General features: G+C 41.1%; 1 protein-coding gene across 1 annotated transcript in view; it reads left to right on the top strand.

Moving 5' to 3' along the window:
• Window positions 1-14,553, top strand: part of PIEZO2 (piezo type mechanosensitive ion channel component 2) — a 311,773-nt gene that overhangs the window by 162,668 nt on the left and 134,552 nt on the right. Inside the window, exon 5 of the mRNA XM_049830271.1 lies at window positions 9,976-10,138. Coding sequence (XP_049686228.1) covers window positions 9,976-10,138 — 163 coding nt within the window. The remainder of the gene's footprint in view (window positions 1-9,975; window positions 10,139-14,553) is intronic.

Here is a 14,553-nt window from a genome sequence, read left to right as displayed (position 1 = left end):
TTCAGAAAAAAGTAAAAGACCTAGTATTTCCCGCTGCATTCAGCATTGGTGCGGACTCGTCTTGAGCACTGTGTGCAGTGCTGGGCCCCACCATTTAAGAAGGATGTGAAGGTCCTTGAGCACGTCCAGAGGAGGACAACCAAGCCGGTGAGCGGGCTGGAAGGCATGTCCTCCGAGGAGCAGCTGAGGACTTTGGGTTCGTCTCATCTGGAGAGAAGGAGGCTGAGGGGAGACCTCATTGCTCTCTGCAGCTTCCTGAGGAGGGGACGTGGGGAGGGAGGTGCTGAGCTCTTGTCCCTGGGATCCAGGGACAGGATGCGTGGGAATGGTTCAGTGCTGCACCAGGAGAGGTTGAGATTGGATGTCTGGAAGCATTTCTTTACCGAGAGGGTGGTCAAACCCTGGAACGGGCTTCCTAGAGAGGTGGTTGATGCCCCAAGCCTGTCAGTGTTTAAGAGGCATTTGGACAATGCCCTTAGCAACATGCTTTAACTTTTGGTCAGCCCTGAAGTGGTCAGGCCCTTGGACTAGATGATCGTTGTAGGTCCCTTCCAACTGAAATGGTCTGGTCTCTTCTCCCTTCCCTTCCTGTCCCGTCCCATCCCATCCCATAGGAGACTTAGATTTTCAAGAGGGGGAGCTGTGGAAGGGGGTCATTCAATCTAGCAAATGTTAGCAGAGCACAGCAGGCCTGTTGTCATCCTGATACTTCTCTGCTGGCCCCCTCCACAGGAGTGTTATACTGGCTGTATATTTATGACAAGAGAATTCTCAGATCCTACGGTGGCAGCTTTTAGTCTTTTATGTGACACCAGTGGTTAAAAACCAAAAAAGGCTTAATAATTCTCACAGGTGGCCCTTTGATAAAACCAGGGAGACAAATAAGAGATCATGAGGCACAGGGATGTAAATCAAACAGGTAAATTTACTTTCTGCTAACAATTGCAGCACATGTGCAGTCAGCAACCTAATGAGATTAAAGGGGAATGAAGCTTAAAGTTGAACAGGGATATTTTTAATAACTTAAGAGAAAATAATCCATTTCTACCACAGTGAAACCAAAAGCTGAAAACTGGATGGTTTTTACTCTATGTCATTTCTAACAGCATGCTAGAGTATTCTAGGTACTTTGCAAAAACAAGAGCAACCGCATGGTCACTTAGGTACCTACAGACTAATAGATGCTATGACAAGTAAAGGACTATCATGAAATTGAAGGAAGTAATGGCAGAGCGATCTCTAACTGAGGCTTCATAGTTACTAAGTGTTAGATTTTATACCTCAGCTATGTTCTTCTTGCTAACTGCAAGTGAGGAGAAATTTCCTCTGCACTCAGACAATTGTATCATCTCCACGTAGGATTCTTGCGCCTCTGAAGTGTGTCATTGTGTCACGTTGACCTGATGGTCTGGGCTGCCCCAGCAATGGCATAAGGTCCTCTCAGAAGTCACCTCCATTCAGGAGGAATCTTACTTATCCAACTCTTTGTGTTAGGTTTTTAGGTTGCTCATTTCCTGCCACCCCTTGCACTTATTTTCTTTTCAGCTAAATTAATTTCGGCTAACTTTTCTCATGGCATTTAACCTAGGGATTCAAAGGAAACGAACATCTGATAGAAGGTATTTTATGGCCTGCGTTGTTTGAGCACTTGAGTTGTGAGACAGTTGTCAGTGTTTTTCTTGGCACAGCCCAGCCTCCTGCAGTACAGTGGTAGCTGAGAGCAATACAGTGGTAAACCCACCCGCAGCAGAATGTGAGCCAGTCTTTGTTTTAATCTGGAGAGCAATCAGCATTGCAATTAGTATCCAAAATCTCTCTAGGACACATGCTTAACGGTTTGGCTTTCTGTTTTATGTTGGTTTTGTTGGTTTTTGTTGATGAATAAATCATATGAGATCTCCAAATAGCAATTGGCACATGAAACAGAAGGAAGCCTGTGGCCGGTCGAGTACTAGCATACCACGTACAGGGTCTGACCAGCCTGCTGCAGTGTGCTGACAAAGGGCACCCAGCTGGGAGGTAAACATGGGAGCACTCCACTTCAGCTCCTTTTTGCACTGTTTTGATATGAGCAATACTGTCCTTTTCAATGCTCAGCCAAGGTAAGAGTCTCCCACACTGGCAAAACAGTACCACAGTTGCCTCCTGCACCTGAGAGAGGTCTTTGGTGGCCACACATCCCAGCCGTTGAGTAGATAGCCTCAAGTAGCACAGGGAACTAGTCCTCTCCCCTCCCACATGTACGTGGACTATTTGCCACCCAGGAATTGTATCATATGCTCCATTTATGGAAAAATTAGAAGCAACATCTCAGGGCATTGGGACATTTAGTTTGCCACTGATTTCTGCTGCTCTTCTTTTTCGACTTGGTGCTGTTAGAATTGAACAAAGTGCACCGAGGACAAATCAGGGTGTTTCTTTTGGCCAGTTTTAATGAAAATCAGCTGGGGGGTGAGGGAAGATGTTGCACACGTGCCCCTGATACCCAGAGCCTGCTTCCCGCAATGCCCATGTGTTCTTGCCTCTTAAGCACTGGGATTTTCAGGCAGGTGATGGTGGGGAAGGTTAGACATTGCGTTCTGTCCTGTCCTGCTTGACACTGCAAAGCGCAAGATGGGCATGTCCAGAGCAGGTAGGGTAGGCTGGGAGCTGTTTCATGTGGAAGAATTGAAGGTCTTGGTGAATGGTCCCATCCCTGCAAATGTGGCACTTGGATAGTTTTGAATTGGGAATGGGGCGGGGGCTGGGGGGTGGAGGGGGCCCCCATGCACTTGCTGAAGCGCGACGGACACTCCAGCTTGAAGCATGGCATTTCCTAGTGGCTGCATGCCTTTACTTTGCATCAAGGATCATCTGGCTTTGTAAAATGACAGTAATTTACCATGTCACTTGCTGTAACTGGGGGAAATATTATTCCCGCCTCATCCACAGCTGACTCGAAAATCTAGACATGTCTTTTACTTTCTGCGATTATGTTATATGCTGGCTATAGAATCAAATAAAAAGTAGTTTGAAGTGATGATCTGTTCATGCTCCAGCCAGCGAAAGCTGCAGAGGGAGGGAGCAAATATGTTTTGAAATAATCACTGAATGTCAGCCTGCCTCAGTCTTTTCAGCACCTTCTTTTGGTCAGGAATATTGTGGAACATATGGATATTTGTATGCCTTTATGTAAACACTTCGCTGTCAGTCACCAAGTATTTATGAGCATTATGGACACATGTAACTGTGAGTGTTTTACAGCAATCAATGAATAGTGAATTAGTGCTTTAGCCAAATCCCTATACAATGTGTGCGAAAGTGAGAAGCAAGTGAGAAGTGTATATACTCGCAATGGAAAGTCTCTTTGAAGATTTCAGACCAAAATGCACCTACAGCTGAGGTGTCCTCAGGTCTCTTCTGCTCGCTTTGGCTCTGCCTCCATCTGGCATCGCATTCCCAGACCACATTCCCATTTTGACCTGAAATAATTTGTGCTGCGGATGGGCTTGTCACTCCACAGCACAGTGGGGGCTGGCGTGTGCAGCACCGTGGGTGTGGAGGGGAATGTGCTCACTTCCCCTTGGCTGTGCAGCATCAGTCCTGCTCCACACTTGGAGCTGTGGGACACGGGCAAAGTGAGCTGGATGTTGTACTGTCATGAGTCTGGCAGTAGCACAGCTGAGCGCTTTGCGTGATAGCTGCTAAATTCCAGCTAAATGTTATGTCTTCTGCGTGCTGCCCTGGGCAAGCTGGAATTTGCCCTTTATTAGGACATCAATGAACAACAAGAAACAGCGGGGGCTTTAAAAAAGAAAAATTGGCATGAACCAACATTTTACATTTTGCACATATCCATAATTTCTTAATGTTGAATGTTTTATGCAAGCAATGAGGCACCAAAACTTGGCAATGTGCATTTAGTTTCAAATAGCTGCTCTCTTTGCATAGCAGGGTTTGGAAAGCAAATGTTTGGTTAATACGTGGTTAAGCACTGTTGCAATATGGAAAGTGTTTTTCATTGCAAGGTACCTTTCCTGAGAAAGAGCAGTGTACTTTCGGTTTTTGAATCTGTGCAGACATAGTTTATAAGCAGTGATTAAGATTTTACAAATACTTCAGAAGCCCTTTGAACTTCCATGTTGGGTAGGTCAGTGCGTGCTAAATATTTTTATAAGTATTTTCTATGCATTTTTGCTTCCCTCTTCCTCCCACTCTTTTACTTTGCATGAACAAAATTCTCCCAAAGTGCAATTTCAGGTATTTTGGGTAAAACACATGGCATGCTCTGCATGAACTGAGAGGACAGTCACGTTAAGGCAGTGCAGGATTGAGACTGATGATGCACAGCCCTGTGGATATTAATATTACTAAGTTCTTTGGGGTTTTTTTTGTAACATAATATATTGTAATTGTGGGTGAGCATGAGGTAAGGAAAGGACTAAAGGCACACCTACCAGTGCTCAGCAACTCGCATACTTTGCCCACAGCAGAGGTTTGCCCTGAGGGTCATAGCAAAGTTGCCATGTGGGCCAACATCATATCTAACTTCTCTTTTGAACCAGCCGGGACAAGCCATGCCAGCACGAATACAGAATGTGAGTGTCCCGTGTTCACTGAAGCGCTGGTTGTGACTCAGTCCCAGATAAGTTAAGTGGGAGTTTCCCAGCAGGGTGAGTAGAGAGGCATCCTTAGTTCAAACTGAGAGAGGACAAGGGGCCTCTTTAATTTGTTTCCAGCTGCAAACCATTCCCAAGGCCCACTTCCAACAGCAAGGATCAGCAAGCACATCTCCAAGGCAATCTGGTTTCTAGTCTTTGGTACCCTCAAAGTTTCCACTATTTTGGGATCACAGAGGGGGTGCTAGTGTTAAACAAATCATTCACAGTACTGCATAGCACTTATGGGGTACTGCTGGTCCACGTTTCCAGGGGACCATGCTCATGATTCTTAGGTCTGATTTGCCTCCAATCCAAGTGATTGCAGTGGCAGATGAAGCCCATGGGAATTGTGCTGTAAACATCCATGGTGATGCATAAATTACTCTCAAGTATTAGATCCACTTGGAAATATCAGATGTCTTACAAAGACCAAACAAGATGAATGGAAAGTATTAGCATCTGTGCATCTTTTCCGAAGTTTATCACCTGTAAAGTGTTAATAGTGTTACCTAATTGCAGTTTTATTAAATCAATTTGTTAGAAAGTAAACAGGTGCTATAGAAAACCCCTGAGGGGAGAAAAGAAAAGATAGTATAGTATGCAGTGAATAAGGCTTTTGAGAAATTTTTAAAACTATGATAAAAAATAAAGTTTAAAATACTTTGTTTATCCAGTATTCAATATGAAATCAAGCTTTTTACAGGGCTTTAATCTGGAGGCATTGTTTGATTTATTGTTTAACATAAGCTTAACATTGTAATATATTGCTGATGCTGAATTAATTTGGGTTCTGTTTAAAAAAGACTGGTTGTTCTTTTTTCCCCTGTTTTTTTTTTTTCCTCATTTGTTTGTTTGTAATAAAATACTAACTATTTCGAGTTTGAAGTTCATTGTTTTTCGTGCTATATGTGGAGTATTTTATATACTATTATGCATGTTGCTTTACACGTGGGTTACTATATCGTCTGCTTATTTTCTATTGAAGTCATTGCAATTTGAATTCTAACAACTCTGCTAGCTGTTTCTTTATTGTTTTATTCTGTAAACCTGAAATAAAAAGGAAGGTAATGTGTCTGCCATTCTAAGGAAATCAAATCAGACCAGGTAAGGCAGTATTAACAGTTCACTGTTCACCAAAGCTTTGTGCATTCAGCAGAAGATGAATAATTCTAATTTGTGAGAAATGGTTATTCTAGAAAGGACAAAAAATGAAAAATTTATTTTCAGAAACTCAAATGCTGATTTCTAGAGCACCAAGCAAGAATGTAGTGTTTAAATTATGCTGGCTTTACTTCTTCAAGGCATTTGGTTTTTATTTCACTGCTAGTGAGTATACATGAAGTAAGAGAGCAGTTTTAATGTATATGTCCACAGCTAACTCTATTCTCAATGCAGATAAACAGGGAGATCTTGCCTAGTAATTTCTTTAGCACCGATGAACTTTAGAAATGGGCCAGGGTCACACAGTCCCAGAAAAAATCTATGTAAACACAGAAAATTAAGATGATCTCTTTCTAAAGTAGTTTAAATTTAAAGTATACAGCCAAAAACAACAGGGGAACACAGACTGACTGGTGAGGAAACTGCTGTATTAGGGGTCAATTGATAGGATAAAACAGTTTCACATATTGATGCAAAAGTCATAAAATCCCTTTTGTCCCACAAAATTTATTTTTGTTACAGAAGACCTCTTGCAACCCTAACTGTAGTAGTCCCTTGCCTTAGAAGTTGCGTGCAATAGAATTTACTTGGTGAAGGGAAGGTAGAAAAACATTTCAAACCCATAACTTCTTTTTTTGGGGGGGGCTGGGGGTCCTGTTTTCTTCTGCATTCTGTAAGCAAGAACAAAAGGGGGAAAATCATTCTAAAGCTGCCACTTACTATAATTACATTCTAGAATGTTTCTGGCTGAGTTACAAGCTTCAGTCAGAGGCATCTATTACAATTAAAGTTGCCCTGTAGGTAAGTTAGTTTAGGTGAATAAATGATGCTGTACTAGTTGTAGAGCAAGGGCTGTGACCAATTCATTGCACGCTGTGATTCTTGCAGGGATTTCAAAAAGCTGTTCCTCTAGATCTCCTGAATAGGTTTCCTGTGCTTCTGTTTTAACTGTCATTAGAGAGCCTCTTTTGGAGCAAAGAGCACAATGCATAGACTGTTATCAAATGCAAAATATGACCATGTGTGAATGCGCAAATAAAGTGAGAAATGTTTGTGGAATGATTGCAGTATTTACCAGTCTTTTTTGTGCTGCCAGAGATAACAAGTGGGAATAACTGATTTTTGTTTCAGCTGTTGCTGTGAAAAACTGGGGAGCAAATTGCTTGGGGTCGAATGAAGCAGTTTATTATTCTGCTTTACAGAAGAATATACATTTCACTATTTTCAAGTGATCTTTTGTTTCCTTTTTAATTATCACACTGAGGTCAATTTGTTTTCCTTCTCATGGGGAGACAGGGACAGCATACATTTGTGACTGGTTTTGGTGAATAAACTATTCATGTGCAGAATTTTTCCCTGCTCTGTGGTTAAGTATCACTGTTCAGGCTTGCTATTGCTAGCCTGAACTGTACATTACATCTTTCACAACAACATGCTAAATGATTTATTTTGAAAGATCAGAAGCACTTGGTTTGGGTTAGTGGAAAGAAATGTGAGCCGTGACAGAGGCAGTGCTCCCACAGGGGTCTGCCCTTGTTCTGGGGAGTGGGATACGTGAAGGAAGACCCAGCGTGGCTCCACGGGAGTACAATGTGAGGAAGGAGAACCTGGTGTGACTAAGAAGTGCTGGCATTTGACAGCTACCACCTTTTAATTTGTTTGTGCGTGAGTGGTTGAATCTGATGGACTTGTGCTTTAAGTTCAGAAGTGATGCAAAATTAATTTTAGATGTGACTTCATATCTGTATACAGAAAAAGCTCACTTAGCTATTGCGTAGAAGTAATCTGATCCATTTTTCAATGTGAGACTAGCAAATTTATACTGTTCTTACACTAACTGATACTGGATTCAGGGTTTTTTTTCAACTATTTCCAAAAAAAGCCTGAGTGATGCTTTCAGAATCAAGAATTCAGATTTTGTTGCCACTTATTTAGTAAAACCATTTTAATAGGCATGTTTCCGCATCATGATCAGGATGAGTGAAACTAATTTATTATTGATTTTGTGAATCCTGTTATTGGGAATTAGGTTCATTAAACGTGTACTTTTTACTGCTTTCTGCCAAAGGAGAAAGTGCCAACTCAGTGCCTTGAACTAGCTAACCTTCATTGGCAGTAAGAGCTACGGTGCTGCAAAATGAACGGACACACGTCAAGCTTGTATTTTCTGTAATGTTAAACAGATCAGCTATGCTGCCATATGCCAGTTGACTCTACGGCATGCTTTACTTGAAGCAGCGCACAAAAAACACACAAGCAATCCAGCAAGGACATTGCCATCTAACTCTTTTACAAGCCTTTCAATAACTGAATTTTTTTCTGTGCTTCAGTACAACTCAAAGCCATTAGCAAAACATTTTCAAGCTACTTAGCTGCCATATAGTACATGACCATTCAGGGTTAATCTGTAACAGCAAAGAGCATCAGAGGAGGAAGTTTTCTGGCCGCATGATTGCAATTTCTTTCTTTTCCAAGAAGCCGCAATTTCAAATCTTACGTTGTTTTCCTTAGGCAGCACCTCGTCAGTTTATTCCATGTCTATGTCTGACCATGGGAAGAAGAACTAGAGCTTGAATCTTCCCTCTCCTGTTTTGAAACAATTCAGTAGTACTTCTGCATCCATTTCATAATTGTGCTACTGGACAGTTTCCCACAGACCTGCACATAGCTCACTGCTTCCCATGATACACACATTTGTACATGTTGAAACAAACATTAAAGCTAGCTTTGTGGTCACTTCCCTTATTCCCACTTTGGGCGTATGTTATTTTGCAAGATACATGGCAGTGGAAAAGCTGTGTCAGCAGCAGTGATGGAAATGTAGGATTTGATCTTGGACATATGAGCAGGCCAACAAGACTCCTGACAGTGGTTGTGTTGTAATCACATTAGAGACTTTCTAGATACTCCAGATCTGCAGTTAATGGCAGCAGTTGCAGGCAACTCCTTCAAAAATAGCTTTTTTTAGGCTTCAAAGCTGCTAGTGTTAGGATAAAGAAAGGCCAGAGGTGATCTCTTCTTTTGCATCTGTAACACAACCTGTCAAGGTTTTCTACCAGTTCAGGCTATGAAGAGCTAGTCCAGCGTGTTCACCTATGCCCAAGGAGCTATACAGATGCCTCACCTGTCCGCAGAACTGATTATGGACATAAAGCCCTATAAAAAACTAAATTAAAAATGGAGCTGCGTATTTAAGATGTGTTAAATTCAAGATTGGCAGGTACATGCTGTACACTTTCAAATAATTAAGATTATATCCTCTCATTAATAGTTAAAAGTTCAGTAAGTCCATGCAGCAGCTTAATAAACTGTTCATTGTGCCACTAAATCTGAATCCATTTTTTTCATTTTAACAGTGAACCAAATTCAGACACCACATCCAAACCCATAAAGTCATATTTCCCAGCCTAAACAATTAGATCTGCACAATGAAGCAGTGCAATTATTTTTCTACATGAAATTCATCCAGCCTTACAAATCTTTCAGAGGAGAAGAAAGGTTTTCTTGGCGGGGACCTAACACTTTAGTTATTATTTAAATATTTGTACTTAAATATTAGTACTTAAAAATACTCAGAAAGGTATTTAAGAGGTCTGGTTGAATAAAACGTATTAACAGTTAACATAATAAAAAAATATTAAAATATTACAGACCTTCTGGTTGTTTCTCTGTGTGCCAGGAATGATTAGGGCACACTTAGGGGTGACATGAATGCTGTCTTGTCTTTGCTTGACCTCCTTGGTAGAGCTGGATGCTGTTGTCTTTGCAAAGGATGCCAGTAAAGGGATTGTGATTTCTACCCGCGGATCTTCTAGGGACTCAGCTGAAATCTTTCTTGTTGAATTTGAAGGTTGTTCCTGTGTTGCTTTCTACAAAATGGATTCAGAATTGTGTTAATCAAAATACTGAGTATCACTAAAACATGAGTATGTGAGCTCTGAGTGAATAATGACTTATTCTGAATTTCTGGAGAGCAAAAATATCTGTCTGTCTAGATCTAGATCTGTTGTTGGTCATACTTCTTATATTGTGAAGCTTTCTTATTACTGGGGGTTTGGGTTTTTTTCTTTGCCTTGAGCTAACTTTCTGTTACAGTTGAAAATGTCATTAGAAGTAACAAATGTTTCTTTGTTTTTTTTTTGTTGTTTTTTTTTTTTTTTTTCATCCCATACAGTGTGAAAGGAGCAGATGCTGGCAACGTGATCAGACTATTTGTACCAGATATTGGGATGTTCATTGCTAGTCTGACAATATGGCTCATCTGCCGCAACATGTTTCAGAAGCCAGTAACCGAGGATGCAGCACAGTGCAACATGCAATTTGAAAATGAGGAAATGGTATCAAATACACATTTCTATCTGTATGGCTTTTAAATAATAGTGAGCTTTGACATTCCTGTCTGGATGTGCTCTGAAATGGTTTCATGAGGACTGGGTATGTTAAGAAGTGAACTTTCTTTCAGGAAACTAAACAAATGTTTTTAAAGAGGAAAAGCTACAGCTGTTACCATCTTGAGAAAACAAAGCAGAATATGAGAAGTGGTAGATATTCTACTGAATTTTTCAAATTGTTTTGAGTTAAGAAATGATTGTGACACTCGATCACAAATTGATTCTTCACCAGACCTGCTTGGTTAAGTCCGACAAGGTTGTTTTGCTACATACATTGCTCAGTTTCTTAGATAGCATCCATATTTCCAAACTTGTTATCCAAGAACAACAGCAGCATCTGAGTGATTATCAGAAATGACTCTTAGGAGAAGGGAAGAGAGACTGTGTATTACATCCATGGAAGGAATTATCCAAAACTGTGGTCATACTGAGTGAGCTTGAGGATAATTTTGGGGAATGGCTTAGCTGGAAGTGTTGATGTGTTTGCTGTGTATTTTCCCAGTGGGAAGAAGAATGGCAGAGATACCAAAGGCAGAAAAATCCACAGAAAAAGGGAAACAATTTTATAATATAAAAAGCCACAGTGAGAATTTAGCCCAGGGTGCAGAGAAATTCCTACTACTAATCATAACATGTTTTTTATCAGACTGTCTAGCATGCCTTGGGTCTCATTTTCTGTCTTCTTTTACGTATGGGTGGAATGTTTCTTTCTTTACTCTCAAAAATCTGGTTTTAGGGGAGACGGTTACAACGTGCACATTTCAAATAGAAATTGCACTTTGAAGTGGGTAAATTATTTAGGGGGATCAGCTGCCCATTATTGGTGCTGCTATAGAGAGGAAAAAAAGCCGCTCTGCATGTTGCCATGTTGTCTGGATTGTGGTATTGCCAGAGTTTCTAGCACATGAGAGATCAGTATCAGGACTGTGCTTTATACTCAGTTGCAGTTGTAAGATTGCAGCTTTTAACTACATGTTGGAGGATATGTAAGTCTGGGTCTGATGAGTGTATGCAAGGTTTTGCTGTGTCTCCTGGAAGCTGGTTTTGTCAGCTTTAAATCTGCTTTATCATTTGAGCTGTGCAGAATGGATTTAGCAGCAGGCTAGAATCTGGGGCTATACCCATAAGGGGAAATGTTTGAAGTATTAAGAAGTGTGGCTAATTAGAGTTGCATTTTACCAAAGTGGGCTCTAACAGACTTCTTTGAAGCCCTTGATCTCCTGGAAAGAAAGCATGCACATGCGTAAAACAGGAGTAATCTGATGGCAGAAGCTCAGGAGAAAAACATTGCGATTCCTCTGAATCTAAATGATGATGTTCAGATACTCACTTTTTGTTTGGTTCAGAGGTGAGCCTGAGCCTGGAGTCTGGGTCAAAGGGAGCTCGGTCTCCCAGAGAGGATGGGTGCTGGCTTCCAGACAGGGTTCAATAGTCATTTGCCTGGAATGCAAGGAAAAAAACTGAGCTAACAAACACTGATTACATAGCGCAGAGTGTAGCTTTAAATTGGGTTGGTCCTAGACTAGCTGCCTCAAGGCAATCCACCAATGCAACTAAATGGGCCAGAATATTCCACACAAAAAAAAAAAAAAGCTTGGGGGAGAAGGGGAAAACTTTGACTGCAAAGAAATATCGATAGTGGGCAAATAGAAATCTGCGTAAATGTGTTCTACTTCTTCACATCAGAGCTCAGCAAATATTATTTGTGTTCTGTAAACTGTATGTATTACAGAATATTTAGTGAACACAGCAGCTGTGTTTAGATTTAGTGACACCCAAAACTCTATCACAGGCATTTTTTTTAAAAAGGGATAATGGTTACTGTCATGTGAAGTGATTCCCCAATGCTTTAAGGAATTCTGATCTTCACAGCTGAAATGATGAATCTGCATCAGAATAACCTGCTTGTTTTTTAAAAATGGAGTGAAATGGAGAGTGGAAAATTAAATACCTATTAAGCACATTTTTCCAAACTTCAGCTTTCTCTTTCTAGGTGTCTGCACGTAACATCCTGGAATCATTTCTGCTAGTTAGGAGGAGGCTGCAGAAGCAGCTGAATCTGCTAGGAATATGTATTTGGCAGGACTGACTGTAAGGAACCTAATGCATATGCAGAGCATGCAGCTGAGTGTCTGAATTTGGGAGAATATTGGCATGATCTAAAATGAGTCCAAACTGTGTGGGTTTCACATGATAATTTTCAATTCTTCCTTGGTAGAATACACTGGAAAAGGGAAAACTAAGTAAGTGATCAGTTCTTTGAATTCTGCATTAGCTGACTGATGCCTGTGGCTGAGCGTCGGGGAGGCTTTCTACTGATGCTGTAACTCCAGTGAATTAGAAAATGTGAAATGAGTTGCAGCAATAACTGCCCTACAAACAAATGCTTCAGGAGAAGTGTTGAGCTTGGTACTGTGCCTCCAGAGGAAATAGTCCTGGGTTTGTTAGTCCAGCCACGTAGACAATTTCAGAGTGGAAGAGCTTTTGCTGTGAGTCCCTGCCACCAGTCATCAGAGGTTTGTGGTACAAGTTTTTGTTAAGAATGCATCAGCTGATTTGAACAGGCTCAATAGAGCCATAAGAGAGATGACTTTTCAGATTGCTAGATGCCTAGCCACAGATGGCTCTATAAATCAAGAAATCAGCAGTGTGACTTCCAGGCAAAAGCAGAGAGTTTGTCTTGCAGCTTTACCTTTTTGCATGAAATTATTTACATTGAGCGATTCTCAGACCTCTTTGCTTTTGGGGAGAGAGAAATACTGTGGAAATAGGCTTAATTAAAAAAGAAAGATTAATCTATCTATTCCTTCCAATATTTATGTATAAGAAAACCTGTTAAATAATTGTTTTAATACTTCTAAAAGTGACCTTTTCAAAGCTGTGTGAATCCATCACATTTCAGTTGTTGTATGGGCCTGCTGAAAAAAATGCCCGGAGTTGAGTAGTAGTTTGTGATATTCAGTTGTGTGCTGTACTTCGTCATGGCAGTAGCCTCCAGAAACCAGCTGTAGAGTACAATGGATCAGATTGCTCATGGCTTGAGATGCAATTCACAATAAGAAAAAGGATCAGAATCCAAATTAAGGACAAGAAGGATTCATAGAAAAATGGATGTCCTTCTTCATTACACTGCATCCAACTTTAAGGGAAACAGATCTTCATCAGAAAAGTGTATTCTACAGAACAGAACTGGGGGGGAGGAGGCTATAAGGCAGTGAGAGACTCTCAATTATTTGCAAGTAACGCTATCCCAGGAATAAGCAGAGTGTGGTTTTAATTAACAGTGAGTCATGAAGTAGGAAGGTCTGCCAGATACCAGGCTGCAGTCCAACTCATTACCACCCCTAAATGGTTGCACACTTGGAGCAAACGTGTCTGCAGGCCTTTTTTATTAGGGCTCACAAAATTTAAAGCAGGTGAATTCAGCTGGAGACAGGCCCGGATAGCAAATGCCGAAAAGCACAATGCCAGTCACAAGGTGTAAAAGGTGGAAGAAAATAAGAAAGAACAGTTAACTCCCAGCTGCAGCTGAAAGTATGACATTTTTGATTTGGTGCAGATGGCGGCTTATATGCCAAAATGCAGATACAGTATATACAGTCTGATAGGTTTTAGAAAGGAAGTAGCTTTTTCTTGAGACTGTGGCTGAATTGCCTAATATTGTAAGTGACAGTGGTGGGGAGGAAAATCCTTCTGAGATTGCACAACTTAAACTTTAGAAGAAGTGTTGGTCTTAATTGATATATACGGTTGTAGTCTTCAATGCAACTTCCTCCCATGGCACTTGCTGCCTTGCCCATTCAAGCTTGTTTCTCATCCACGCTCTTCTAGAAAGCAAATGTGACCACTGGGTCTGTACTTTGTCCCATAATCTGAGGCAAGGTTGATCCCAGAGCCTCCACCCCTCCTCTTTTCTGCGGAAGGCAGAGATTTGTTTGGGATCTCAAAAAGGCAAAACAAAAAGAGGAAATTGTTTTAAAATAAACTCAAGTTTGGGAAGACTGTGAGGAGAGCTTGGCTTGGAGTCAAGATACTGGACTGGAGTCAGGAGGACCAGCATGGTTCTCACTTCGGCCACAAACCTGGTTTGTGTTCTTGAGTCTATTACTTCATCTGTCTCTTGGCTTCTGTGTCCCTTGGCAAATAGGAGCAGCAAAAACGTTCAGTTTCCTAGCTTTGTCATTCTAAACAGTGACAGGGCTATTTGTCCTACGCCTACAATGGGCACATGGTACATCGAGAGCTCTCTTTTGGTCCAGGTCTCCAAGTGTAACTGCAATACATACAGGGCAGACTAGATAGGCTCTGAGAGCTACACATGTCCCATGCTTCATGCAAGGACTTCCTGGTCTAGAAATTGC

Source organism: Accipiter gentilis, chromosome 27 (genome assembly GCF_929443795.1).
Source record: "Accipiter gentilis chromosome 27, bAccGen1.1, whole genome shotgun sequence".
Lineage (NCBI taxonomy): Eukaryota > Metazoa > Chordata > Aves > Accipitriformes > Accipitridae > Astur > Astur gentilis.
The sequence above is the reverse complement of the archived record's forward strand: the minus strand, read 5'-3'. Positions and strand labels throughout refer to the sequence as shown.